General features: G+C 41.5%; 2 protein-coding genes and 1 long non-coding RNA gene across 4 annotated transcripts in view; 1 reads left to right on the forward strand and 2 right to left on the reverse strand.

Moving 5' to 3' along the window:
- Positions 1 to 3,286, forward strand: part of CEBPZ (CCAAT enhancer binding protein zeta) — a 24,900-nt gene extending 21,614 nt beyond the window's left edge. The window contains exons 14-16 of the mRNA XM_046660567.1: positions 2,182 to 2,243; positions 2,326 to 2,407; positions 2,990 to 3,286. Of these exons, the coding sequence (XP_046516523.1) occupies positions 2,182 to 2,243; positions 2,326 to 2,407; positions 2,990 to 3,129 (284 nt within the window). The 3' untranslated portion in view covers positions 3,130 to 3,286. The remainder of the gene's footprint in view (positions 1 to 2,181; positions 2,244 to 2,325; positions 2,408 to 2,989) is intronic.
- Positions 1,640 to 9,117, reverse strand: CEBPZOS (CEBPZ opposite strand). Of its 2 annotated transcripts, none has more exons than XM_046660572.1 (5): positions 9,072 to 9,117; positions 5,524 to 5,639; positions 3,877 to 3,921; positions 3,169 to 3,253; positions 1,640 to 1,924 (listed from the first exon to the last, which is right to left on the reverse strand). In XM_046660572.1, the coding sequence occupies exons 1-4, from the start codon at positions 9,098 to 9,100 to the stop codon at positions 3,171 to 3,173; spliced, it is 273 nt and encodes a 90-aa protein (XP_046516528.1). In that variant the 5' UTR covers positions 9,101 to 9,117; the 3' UTR covers positions 1,640 to 1,924; positions 3,169 to 3,170. The 2 variants fall into 2 exon arrangements, with proteins under 2 accessions (XP_046516528.1, XP_046516529.1); XM_046660573.1 differs by lacking the exon at positions 1,640 to 1,924 and adding an exon at positions 2,423 to 3,030.
- A 1,322-nt stretch (positions 9,118 to 10,439) lies between these two features.
- The window catches only part of LOC124239149 (uncharacterized), a 32,567-nt gene continuing 28,973 nt past the window's right edge, over positions 10,440 to 14,033 (reverse strand). Inside the window, exon 3 of the long non-coding RNA XR_006888558.1 lies at positions 10,440 to 11,627. This is a non-coding gene — a long non-coding RNA (uncharacterized LOC124239149). The remainder of the gene's footprint in view (positions 11,628 to 14,033) is intronic.

Consider the following 14,033-nt stretch of genomic DNA (forward strand, 5'->3'; position numbering starts at 1 on the left):
TCGCTTGTCAAGCCATGCTATGGTGGCATCCCACATAAAATAGAGGAAGATTGGCACATGTGTTAGTTCAGCAATAATCTTCCTCACCAAAAAAAAAACCAAAGAAAAAAGTGGCTCTGGTAGATCCACGCAAAGACTTTACACAATTGTTCATAGCAGCATTATTTATAATAGCCAAAAAGTGGGAACAACCCAGATGTCTTTCAACTGATGAATGGATAAGCAAAATATGGTACAGTAGTCCCCCCTTATCTTCGGGGGATGAGTTCCAAGACCCCCAGTGGATGCGTGAAACCATGGATAGTACCAAACCCTAATATACTATGTTTTTTCCTATGTATACATACCTATGATAAAGTTTAATGTATAAATTAGGCACAGTAAGAGATTAACGACAATAATAATAAAATAGAACAATTACAACTATAATAAAGTTTCTGTAGACCTTAGCAACCTCACCGTAAGATTTTTTTTTCTTTCCTTATGAAGTCAAGAACTTTCATCTTTTCACTTAAAGGAAGCACTTTTCGACTTCTCTTTGGCATATCCAAATTGCCAGCATCACTACTCTTGTGTTTTGGGGCCTTATTTTTTTTTTTGAGGAAGATTAGCCCTGAACTAACATCTGCCAATCCTCCTCTTTTTGCTGAGGAAGGCTGGCTCTGAGCTAACCTTCATGCCCATCTTCCTCCACTTTATATGTGGGATGCCTACCACAGCATGGCTTGCCAAGCAAGCAGTGCCATGTCCACACCTGGGATCTGAACTGGCAAACCCCGGGCCACTGAAGCAGAACATGCACACTTAACTGCTGTGCCACCAGGCCGGCCCCTGGGGCCATTATTAATAAAATAAGGGTCATTTGACACAAGCACAGCGATCCCAAGAGAGTCGATCTAATAACCAAGATGACTACTAAGCGACTCATGGGCAGGTAGCGTATACAGCGAGGATAGGCTGACACAGGAATGATTCACATCCCAAGTGGGACAGCGTGAGATTTCATCAGGCTACTCAGAATGGCTCGCAATTTAAAACTTAGGAATTGTTTATTTCTGGAATTTTCCATTTTTTCAGACCGTGGTTGACCTCGGGTAACTGAAACCGAGGATAACAGGACTACTGTATACCCATATAATGGGATATTATTCAGCAGTAAAATGGAGTGAAGTACTGATACATGCTATCATATGGATGAGCCTCAGAAACATTATGCGAAGTGAAAGCAGCCAGATACAGAAAACCACACACCGTATGAGCCTGTTTAAAGGCAATAGCCGGAAAAAGCAAAGCCTTCTTGGCAGGGGCGGGGTGGGGGTGCACCGGGACCCTTTGGAGCCGATGGAAATGTTCTGAAATTGCGCTGTGATGACAGTTGGACAACTTTAAGTTTACTAAAACATATTGAACTATACACTTGAAACAGCTGAATTTTATGACAAATTTTGTTCCTTAGTAAAGCGGTTTTTAAAAAGTGGCTCTAGTAGTATCAGAGACATTGATGTCAAAGATATGAAGAGTTGGAATAACAGTGTTTCAGGAAAAGTGAAAATGAAAAAAAGCAATATTTCTAGTTAATATACTTTTAGATAATGTGATTTTAAATGTATGAATTAAAATTTAATAAATACTAAAAATAGACATTTTACTGTTTTATTTATGTTGAAAAGTTTATATATTCAGAATTATAGGTGAGTTTTTTTAAAGAGAACCACTTTATTTTGAGTATTATAAAGGAAACTTTATTTATAACACAATAAACATACCTTCCATCAATTTCACAGTCAGTCCAAAGTATAAAACCTCTGACATAATTAGAATTTACATTTTGTCTTAAATATTCCAAAATCCATCTGTGTCAACTTTGGAATTTTAATCTTCCCTGATAGTATGAAATAGGGTAAACCTTGATCAGTGGCCAAATCTGAAAGACAAGAAGACACTAATGTCATCTGAACAGTTCTATTGGGATATTAACTTTTAAAAAATAACTGTATACTAACTCTTAAATAAATCATATTTGTCTTTAAATACCAGCTACTTAATGGTGCTAGAAGATAACTGCAGTTGTGTATTTTAACTCAAATATAATTTTTTTAACAAAATTATGTTTCAAGATTTATGTTGTTCCAAATCTTTGGATTTACAATTTAATAATCTAGGTTTACACTTTTTTTTTAGGACCAGGTAAAAAAAAGAAAAGAAATCTCAGTGACTCCAACCTATTTGTATCTGCTGAAGAGGTAAGGCTAATGTACTACTTTAAGAAATTAGCTATTCTACATTGTTTGAAGTTTTCTAATAAATTTATCCCTATTTTTTAAGTTTGGCCACCTACTGGATGAAAATATGGGTTCCAAGTTTGATAACATTGGCATGAATGCCATGGCTAACAAAGATAATGCAAGTAAGTAACTTGAATTTTTTATTGAGGTTTTAAAATAGTCTTAACTTAGAACTTCTGAAGATATAAATATTTTTGGAGGCCCTTCATACAGTAAGAGCAGGTTAAACAGTTCCTTACAACTCAGAAGGAATGGCTTTTTCATCTCTCTGTCTAGGAAGCTTATAGGATTAAAAACTAGGCTACAGCAAAAAGGACTACAGCTTACAAAAGTCACTCCAGTTGTTTGAGAGAGGCAGGCTGTGTTTCTGTAGTAGGGGGTTGCTGAGTAACTTTATAAGCGCTTCATAGGCCTTTTCATTATTTCTGATATTGATAGTTACTGGCTTCTGTTCTTTAAACAATAAAAGTAAATAAAACCCTTAGACCATTTGTTCCTTTCCTGTTCTAGTCCTTTTTATTTGTAAAACAGTAATCTTTGACAGTAAATACAGAAGGAAAGCAACACACAAGCAGGGGATTTGCATGTGGATGGTAAAGGACTGTAGGCCGTGGCAGACCAGAAGTTCCTGTTTCTCAGTAGATGTTCTGTGGTGGCACCAAGAGTCTACAAGTGCTGTGCTCATCTTTCTTTCCCCCTCAAAGGTCTCAAACAGCTTAGATGGGAGGCTGAACGCGATGACTGGCTACACAACAGAGATGTGAGAAGTATCATCAAGAAAAAGAAAAATTTCAAAAAGAGGAGGCCAAAAACCACTCAAAAAATTAAAAAGCAAAGGAAATGAGTGTTTTCTAAATAAATTACAAATTAAAGTTCTACTTACTCCTAACTCTTGCTGTTCAACCATTTTTCTTGATCTTGCTCTCTGATTCCATACATTCCAGACTGTTCAATGGATTTGTAATAAACTATAAATAAAAATAGTCATTTATAAAATCGTGTGAAAGTGTTAAACTACACTGAGAAAAATCAAACTTTTCTCCCTTATTTTGTACACAGTAAAATGCAAAAGCTGATAACTGGATACGTATCTCACGTACAAGCTCTAGGATTGCTACTAGCATTGTAATGAGCACTATTTACTAAGCATTACTTGATACCAGATACTGTGCTGAGCAATTACACAATGTCATCTTGTTTAATCCTTGTAACAGTTCATGAGGTGGGCATTATCATCTCTACTTGACAGAAAGAAACAGCTCCAAGAAGTTAGCAAACCAGACATCACGTTAGGTTCTAAGGTTTGATCCCATCACCACCTCAGATATATCTCATTCCACAGTCTACATTCTGAACCACTGAAAGAATTAAGGACCCAGCCCATTAGCTGACTGCCCTCACCTCCAGATGAGAATTTTCTCCATGTTCTGCTCTCAGAAGGAGCTAAAATAGGGATGAATAGTATTTTTTGGAAATTGACATCACAAAATAAGTCATTTAGCCCTTAATAGATCATAAAGAAATTACTTAATTTATAGGTTACCTGAAAAAGTTATTTTGTACTCTTATTTTTACTTAGCGAAAAACATACCTTCCAAGATGAAAGGGAATTTCTTGCTCATCGTTTGCCTGAAATCTGATGAAAAAAGAAGTCTTAAAATCAGATGTGATTAGAAATTCATTGTATTAAAACATGGAGCCATAATTTAGTGCTAGCTTCAGGGTCTATAGATAGGAATCCTGTAGATTAGAAATTCGTGTTAAGGTGAAATATCTCCTTTTGGATAGGATCTAAGTTGCACTTGCCTTACATGTAGCCTTCCGTAGTTACTTTGGAGTTTTTAAAATTTGGCCTGTATATATGATATAATTTATTTAGAAATGGTATTTAAAAGCAAATTTTCACTGTTAGTGTGTAATTCCCTTATGTAACTTTATGAATTGTTTTTGTGGATGCCATTTTACCTTGTTATGGAGTTAGAAATGACTATTGTACCCAGTTTCTGAAGTTGATCCTAAACTTTAATTTGCTTTTAAATACTGTTTGGGTGTTTTCTTTTATACTCTTATAGTTTAAAAGTATAGAGATTTTGGGGCTGCCCTGTGGCTGAGTGGTTAAGTTCGTGCACTCCTCTTCGGCGGCCCAGGGCTTCGCTGGTTCGGATCCTGGGCGCAGACATGGCACTGCTCATCAGGCCATGCTGAGGTGGTGTCCCACATAGCACAACCAGAGGCATCACAACTAGAATACACAACTATGTACTGGGGGGGCTTTAGGGGGAAGAAGGGGGAAAAAAACAGCAACAGATGTTAGCTCAGAGCCAATCTTAAAAAATATATGAGTATGGAGATTTTGTGAATATCCAACAGCATCCTGGAACTGTTCGAGTGAAGTACTTTAAAAAGACAAGTGACAAGTTTCAAAGATGGCCACCACCCTGGGCTGCTATTCCCTGCTTTAGGGAAAGAGCAGCACTTCTTAAGTTTAAAAGTTGAGGGTTCTAATATAAAATGTCCCCCTACAAAAACGTCAGAGCACCATCAGTGATAGCCAGTGGCAAGGGGAAGGTTTTAGCTCCCAGTACTAACGCAGAGGAAGAACTCTGCTAGCCTGCGAAACCAGTCGCTTGACAATTCAGCTCTGCTGCCTCTTGCTTGCTCAGTCTATCAAACAACAAGGTATAACGGGCAGGCTGAAGTCTTCCATCTGTGCGCCCAAGCTAAGCCAGCTCAGAGACACTTGCTCTGTGCCCCCTGCTAGTAAATCCATGGAAGTGTGAAACATTTTCCCTGGTTTACAAACAACAGTTTTTTTAGGGAGAAGTAAGAGCCATTTAGTCTACAATAATTAATACCTAGTTTCCCCTTGTACCCATAAAAATGCCTAATACAGTGTGGGGCTGGCCCTGTGGCCGAGTGGTTAAGTTCGCGCGCTCCGCTGCAGGCGGCCCAGTGTTTCGTTAGTTTGAATCCTGGGCGCGGACATGGCACTGCTCGTCAGACCACGCTGAGGCAGCGTCCCACATGCCACAACTAGAGGAACCCACAACGAAGAATACACAACTATGTACCGGGGGGCTTTGGGGAGAAAAAGGAAAAAATAAAAATCTTTAAAAAAAAAAAAATGCCTAATACAGTGAATCTGAAGAAGCAATTTCTGTAAAAATGCCATTTAGCACCTAAAGTGCATTAGCAAACTGTACACCCCTCTAGAAAACATGAACTTCTGAATTATTACCTTGGCTTGTATTCATCTTAGTAAACAAAAAATATGCTCCAAAAATGCCGAAAAGTTCAGCTACTAAAACTCCTTTAAAGATCTTCTTTGCCAGTGGTTCCATAGTGCGGGCCATCCTAAGTTTAACAAAAACAATTACATGTAAACCTGAATGAGCATGTTCACACTTCTTACCACTTCTATAAAAATAACTCCAATTCCTTCCCACAGTTTGACATTATCTATATAGGAATAAAACCCCAAAGTTACTATATACTTATTTGTATTAGGCATGGCCCACAGTCCCACTTTTCAGTCTCCATGCCTATGGGGCACAAGGTACCAAAAACATGATTGAATAAAGCACAGAGAGTTGATAAAATTGAAGGCATTGTAAAAAGAACAGTTTATGGAACTAAGATTTTAAAGTTGTCTAAGAATACAGAATGGTGGAAGATCGTGTAGATCATTTTTTTACCTGAACTAGGAATTAAGATATAACGTAAGGGACAGAATATGTGAAAGCTCTTTGTAAAGTACCCTACAAGAAACAGGTCATTCTATAAGTGGCGGTACATATTTTATAGCTGGAGGTTTTCATTTATTTATATAACATATATTGAACTATGTGCCATAGTCCAGGCACATTATACAAATTCGAGCAATAAACTCACTGGTTCTTGTTCCTGAGGAGCTGCTAGTCTAACAGTATTTTCAAACTAATAGCATCACTCAAAAGGCTTGTTAAACATGTGCATGCCTCGGCCTCAGCCTGCAATTCCGCAACCGCCAGATTCTGACTCAGCAAGTCCAGGGTTGGCGGCCAGTAATCTGCCCCTTAGCAAGAAACTCCAAATGACTTTTACACAGGAGGTGCCTGGACCACACGAGGAAGAAAAGTGACCACCATCACCCAGTAAGTGGCAAAAGTAGACTTTAGATCTTGATTCTCTTCCCTTAATTAAAATAAAAGCTAATCAAAAGAAAGGTTTGTCTTTATTCTCTTTCTCTACAATAAAAGCTAAACAAGGAAAAGGGCTACATAAGTTGAGAAGATAGCATTTATGACTCTTACTGAATACATGAAACGTAAACCCAAGTTTTTACTCTGCTGCCCTATAACCCCAAAGTCAAGAACGACAGGAGAACCAGTCGTTTTTCATCTCTGGATTTGGATATTGTCCTCTGTCTGCTCTTCCTCACACTGTTCTCTGTCCTCTGGCAGAGATGGCATGTTCTGATACTCCACGGTCCCAGCTCTGCTCACTGTCCTGCCTTCGTTCGCTTTTGACTCCTCTTCATAGTGCCTGAGGGTGGGGGTAATTAATACCCTACTTTTGTAGGATTATCCTACTAATAGTGTTACCAGGTGTCCCTTCCCCCCAAAATTCCCTTCTCTCATTTTGATAATGTGATCACCCTGGGGACGAAAAGATTAAAACTTTATTATTCTTACCTAAAAGAAATGAAGCAGAAGTTAAAAAAGAACTTACATATAAAACCAAGAGGCGGGTGAATGGGTGGGAAGGGAGAATTGTTTTGCACTGTTAACTACAATGCTGTACACTACAGACAGGAAATAAGTCAGGATCACTACAGAGAGTCTGCTTGGGGTTCTTTTTCTTTTTTTTTATTATATAAGTTCCAGGTGTACAGCATTAAAATTGAACATCTGCGTACACTACAAAGTGATCACTGCCACCAGTCTAGTCACCATCTGTCACCATACAGTTGACCTCCTGCACTCTTTGCCCACACCTCCTTCCCCTCTGGTAACCACTAATCTGTTCTCTGCATCTATGAGTTTTTTATTTTGTTTTATTTTTTATCTTCTAAATATGAGTGAAATCATACAGTATTTATCCTTCTCTGTCTGACTTATTTCACTTAGCATAATACCCTCAAGGTCCATCCATGTTGTCACAAATGGCAGGATTTCATTCTTTTTGATGGCTGAGTAGTATTCCATTGTACATATATAACAGCTTCTTTATCCATTCATGCATAGTTGGACACTTAGGTGGTTTCCATATCTCAGCTATTGTAAATAATGCTGCAATGAACATAGGGGTACATGTGTCTTTTCAAATTAATTTATCCACTTTGAATAAATACCTACAAGTGGAATAGCTGGGTTATATGGTAGTTCTATTCTTAATTTTTTGAGGAATCTTCATACAGTTTTCCATAGTGGTTGCACCAACTTACATTCCCACCAACAATGTGCAAGAGGGTTCCCTTTTCCCCACATCCTCTCCAACACTTATGTCTTGTCTTTTTTATAATAGCCATTCTAACACGTGTGAGGTGATACGTCATTGTGGTTTTGATTTGCATTTCCCTAATAATTAGTGATACTGAGCATCTTTTCATGTGCTAGTTGGCCATCTGTATACCTTCTTTGGAAAAATGTCTGTTCAGATCCTCTGCCCATTTTTTAATTGGGTTGTTTTTTTGTTACTGAGTTGTATGAGTTCTTCATATAGTTTGCATATTAACCCTTTATCTCCTGGGGTTATTTAATATTCAAGGAGTAAAAAAACCAACGCAAATACAGCCTACCTGCAGCCAAATCCAGTGTAAGGAATCCAAGTAAAATTTTGTTTTGTTTTGTTGGGAGAGGACGAGGCCAAGAGTTCAAAATATAAAATCCAAATAACACTGTATAATAAAACATTCACCTTTCTTAAAAATATATGTACACATTTTACATTCCAAGTCCCTCATCTTAGGAGAGGTGTACAATTATAACGACTGATAAAACCCATTTGATAAAGACCACCAAAGGCATACCTGCCTCGACAAAATTAGGTTCCTAACTGGCAGAGGAGGAACAAGATTAGACAAGTTTTCGGAGAAGGGTGGAACTTAGGTGAAGTTTAAAGTAAAACAGTCCTCTGATGGGCTCAAAGAAAAGGAGGGCTGTGTGTCATGAGGTTACCGTCACACTGGACTGAGGAGCTGACTCAGGGTGCACAAGCTTAAGACAAAGGTGCAATGTTGCGTCCAAAAACCCCTCATCTGTGCACCAAAGCTGGAAATCGACAGGCCCAGCATCTCCAGCCAACACGATTTCAAACAGCAAGGTCTCTCACACTCTAGATGTTGGAGAACAAGATTTCTCAGCTATCTCCCTGGGTGTGATCAGCAAAAGCAGTTTTTCCAGGTTCCCACGGGCAAGAGCCAAGCAACCAGCGAGGCCTCCGAGAGCTGCCTCAGGCTGGCTGCCCACGATCGTCACCGCCGCACGGCCCCCCGCATCAGGGGACCCTCTCCCCGGTCCTCTGGCGCTCCCCCGCCCGCCCGGGCTCCCTGGACGCTCCGACCCGGCCAGCAGCTGACACGCGCGGGCAGCGCAGGCGGCACCGTCCCCGCCTCGGGGCCAAGGTCGCCGAGCAACCCGGAAACAGTCGGGAGGGCCTGTCCCGCGCTCCTCCCACGGAATAGACACAGTGAAGCCAAGCGTTCCCCGCACGACCCCAGAGCTCTGGAGAGGCCCTCAGAACGCCTGCCTGCTGTGCGGAGCCCACGTCAGGCCGCCGGGCTAGAGCCACGCAGCCGGGTCCTACCTGAGCTGCCGACGCGCGGGGCTGCGCATGCGCAGGGGTTGGCAGAGCCCCGCCCCTCCTGGCGCTGGCCCCACCCCCACACCGTGATTACCATTTATCAGGCTCTTACTGAGTTGATCCTGACTGAGGGCTACATTATTTTATTTAATCCTCACGACAACCCTGTGTCATAAGAGGTGCTATGAGTATCATTTTATAGAGAAGGCAAGAGGTTTACCCTGCCCAGGCTCACACAGCTAATTAGAGACAAAACTTGGGTTTGAACTAAAGACACTGACTTGAAAGCCTGCGCTCGGTCATTTTTCTACACCCTGCAACCCAAAGTGTGATAGTCTCCGAGAGTCAGCATTATCAGCATCGACTGGGAGCTTGTCAGAAATGCAGACCTACTGACTCAGAATCTGCATTTTAGTCAGAGCCCGAGACAATTCTTTTGCAAATTAAAATGTGAGAAGCACTGCGTGTATTGCCTTCTGGGTAGCAGAAGGAAGAGGAGGAGAAGAAAAGGAATATAAAGGTCTGTTAAAGTACCATGTGCAAGACAAAGCCTGAAATACTCAAAGTAGTTAGACACAGATCTGCCTTCACGGAAGTTATAGTCTAGGAGGGGGTAAAATATACCCACAACTAACCAATGAAAAGTACACCAGGATGAGCGCCCGGCTTCTGATCTGAGGGATCCATGAAGGTTTTAGAGAATGGGCGCTGGAAGGAGCTGCCTGTCAGTGCCAGGTAAAGGAAGTGTCTCTGAGGGCTCTCTGAGACCGCCCCAGTTTTCCTATGTGACTCCCACAGTCCGGCCCACACGGTTCATTTGCACAACTAAACTATCATAAATCGCGAGAAATGTGTATGCGTAAACTATATTCATTTAAAGCATGTAATTATTAGTCAAAATCACTCAGGTCTACACAGATCCAGAGCTCCAAACTCTCTCTTCCACTTCATCAACGTTACTGGCATCCTCTTAACGTTCGGGCTTCACACTGGCTCTTGATCTCTTCTATCTGCTCTTTAGAAACTGCCTCTGGCTTGAACCTCCATTCTATTAATATTATGTGTCTCACGTTCTCTCAAGCTTTTCTCATAAGATCTCTTTTTGCACCATGTTGTTTTTTATTTTCTGTTATTGTTTTTGCTGTCATAACAAATTTTTCTCAAACTTTTCAGAATTCTAGTGCCAGGCATCACCTACTTTGTTGAGGTTCCCTTTTCCCCTTCGACCATTACATCCAGAATCTTTAGAGATTCATCCCCATTCAAAAATTCAGCCACAATAAATGTTTCTCATTTTAAAAACAACCCCTATGACTTCCAACAAACAATTTATTTAAAAATATATACAGATATCACTTAAGACACTACTCTATGCCCTGAGCTGCCAGGCCGTCCATTGGTTTGAAATATCAGAGCATCTGTGTTAAAGGTACCAGGATGACAAAACAAGATGAAAAAGTAATTGAAACAGTTCAGATTGAAAAAAGAAAAGAAAAAAATCCCAAAAGACCTTGATAACAAAGGCTGAAACAATTGCACAGAAACTCAATCACTTCCACTGGGGAGTGTATATAAGCCAATTAAGGGAGGTTGTTAACTGGAGTGGGAGTTTCCCAGTATCACACAAAACTTAACACCCTCACATCCACTTCTTACACATTGTGGACCCCACCATAGATTTCATAAACATGCTTTGAGATAAGGAACACTTGGCCGCGAGGGTTAGGGCAGGAAAAGTGGAGACTCCAGTGGAGACTTTTTGATCAATAATAGGGGTAGAGGGCAGGGGGTGTTGGGGAAAGTGGAAGAGACTCTAGTGGCAGATTTTCAAAATGTCACTGATTGTCACAAGTAGCAGGTATAAGGGCTGCGCCTCGGCATAATTGGGGCGAGGGGGTAACTAACTTGCCCCAGTCCCAACCCCAGAATGCAAATGCTCAAGCTCCTCTGTTCAGAAGTCCAGTCGATCCTCCTTCAAGTCTCCAGCACCTTCCCAAAGGGTCCTTTGCGGGCTGTGCATTCCCAGTGCGAGCTTGATTTGCTAACTCTGGCCAAGGGATGCAAGTGGCCAGGAGGAAGTTCTCCTTTTGGCATCATGCCTGAGGCACAGAATCTGGCTAGAAGAAGAAGACTGGAAGAAGTCCCAGTCTTCTGTAGCAGCCACAGTTCAAGGGCAACAGGGATCTCCACACTAACAAGGACCTAGGAGTTTACTGTCCATTCTCCCATGGTTGCCTCAGGGTAGGAGCAGCTAGCCAATCTGACCAGGATTCTGAGACAGCAGAGATTAGTCTAGATGAGTCATTGCTGCTGGGTGCCAAAGGACACCTTACTGGACAAGAGGGGCCCAGGAGCTTGGTGATGACCCAGCCTTCCGTTCAGATGGCCAAAAGACACAGCGAGGTGGAGGGTAGACTGCCAGGGGCCAGAGTGGAATGGTTCTCTATCACCTTCGGTCCTGGAGGCCAAAGCATTACCAGATAAATGGTCCTGGATCCCGAATATTTCCAGCATCCACCATCTCCTGGACTCCATCTCTGCCTTCCTGGTGTTCAACTTCTGAAGAAGGGAGCCAGTTTTTAGTTAATTCCCCAAATACAAAGAGGTTACACCCCTCTCCCACATGCAGGATTTCACAGTAAATTTCAATCCTGAACTACATCGGGAAGTAGCACTTCTCTTGTTAAGAGAAAAAAGCATGACTTAATCCTGAGTGGCACCCCACTACATAGAGAGGAAGATAGCACAGGAAGGCCAATTTACTTCCCCCTAAAAATCAGCTTTGGGCCAATCAGGGTACAGGAGCCATATGCTACTTGGCCCCTGCAGTACTAATCAGACTTGATTTCAATCACCCTAGACATTTTGTCACTTGTTTTCTCTCTCTCTCTCTTTCTTTTTTTTTTGGTAGAAAAAAAATTAAAAGAAAAGAAGGTAAGAGGGAAGGATCTCTTTAATCTCAAGGAAAGGAGCTTTAAATACACCTCCCATGCTGCTGCCACCAGAAGCATGAGCCAGGCCAGGATGGGTGGGATGCAAGGAGCTGAAAGGGGAACTGGTATTTCACAGAACACGAGGCCCACCTGCACTCAAAGGCAGGCCAGTGCAGGTGCATCACACAGTCTAGGTTATTTTGGAACCATTCATGCTACTGTTCCCCACAACACGCATGCCAGCAATGAAGAGGGGAGTAAGTAGAATTGTTGGGGTTGACAGGCTGCCCCGGGCCTAGGAAGACTAACAAGAATCAGAGCTCACATACCAATTCCAAACAGCCCCAAATCCTCCCATAATGACAGGCATTAGTGTCAGAACAGGATCCAGCCATATTGTCTTTTTTAATGTTTTACCCACTAAGAAGCAAACAAAGGACAACAACAACATTTGAATTAATGTCTTAAATTCTTCCTTCCCCAGGGAAACAAAGACTCTTTACAATGTAAGGGACAATGCCACTAAGCAGCTTGGCCAGGGGCCAGTCCTACCCCTTTTCTTTTTTGGAGGGAGATTCTGAAATACACAACCTTCCCACCAACAGTGGACAGCATCCCATTATTATGTAAGGTAATAAGACCTTCAAAGGGGAGCGCTGTCTGGAAATGCAAAAATAGTAAGATACTCAAATATTCTAATTTTACCTTTTTACATACTTTTAAAAAAATAATCACATATATAACAAAACCCACATACCTCTTCCTAACTAGGAACCCTTTTTGATCAGTTCTTTCCCCTCTGTAAATGGAGATTAAATGTTGCTCTCCTGAGCTGGCCCAGTGGCACAGCAGTTAAGTTCACAGGTTCCCACACTTCAGTGGCCCAGGATTCACCGGTTTGGAGCCGGGTTGCGAACGTGGCACCACTTGGCAAGCCATACTGTGGCAGGCATCCCACGTATAAAAAGTAGAGGAAGATGGGCACAGATGTTAGCTCAGGGCCAGTCTTCCTCAGCAAAAAGAGGAGGATTGGAAGCAGATGTTAGCTCAGGGCTAATCTTCCTCAAAACAAACAAACAAAAAGTTGCTCTCCCACTGCCTGCTTCAGTAAGATACTTTTTGCTGACATAAAATTTCTTCAGTTCAATGATGCACATGTTTCCATATGCTTACTTTTTTGAATTGGAAAGCATCTTTGAAATTGGAGGTGGGAATGTAGCCCAACTTATCCAAAGGAAAAACCATTGTATACATTTGATATAGTGTTTGTCTCAAATGCTGTTATTAAATAAAATGTTCAAAAATCCAGGGAATTTATTTCCCTTGCAGTCACAAAAATCTCCCTCCTCAGAAGGAGCCTTTTTTTCAGTGAAAATTCCCGTGTCTTGTTTCTCATAGCAGATAAAGAAGCACCAAGAACACAGTGGCACTAACAACCAAACCCAGGACCTCTAAGAGAGATCTTGGTGTGACTGTCTTTTTGCCAGAGGACTGGGCTGCACTGCCCGCATTCCAACCCCAGCTCCTTGAACCATCGACTCTCCTCACCCCTGTAAAGCTCCAATTAACCTACCTGTAAAATGGTAGTGTAGGGGAGGAAGGCATTTCCTCTACCCTCTAGGTTCTTCCGGCTGGTCTAAGAATTAAATTGACATGAGACAGAATAACAGGAGAAAAATCAAAGTTTAATAACATGTCTACATGGGAGAGACTCAGGAAAACTGAGTAACTCACCAAAATGGCCAAAGCCACCACCTTAAATACCATCTCCATTTAAAGACAAGGGGGATGTTGGGGGTAGTAGTTTTGCATTTCAAAGGGGAGGAAGGCAATTCACATGGAGATGGAAAAGCAAATGTTTGATAAACAAATGTTTGCCATGCCTTGCAAAGACAATGGCACATGGAGAGGATTGGATCAAATGGGCCTTGCTAGATTGCTCCCTGTTTACCACACCTGGTGCATGTTATACTATAGTTACCTATGGTGATAGCTCCTTGCTAGAGCAGGCCTTCTATCTTAAACTATTTTA

Source organism: Equus quagga, chromosome 5 (genome assembly GCF_021613505.1).
Source record: "Equus quagga isolate Etosha38 chromosome 5, UCLA_HA_Equagga_1.0, whole genome shotgun sequence".
Taxonomy (NCBI): Eukaryota; Metazoa; Chordata; class Mammalia; order Perissodactyla; family Equidae; genus Equus; species Equus quagga.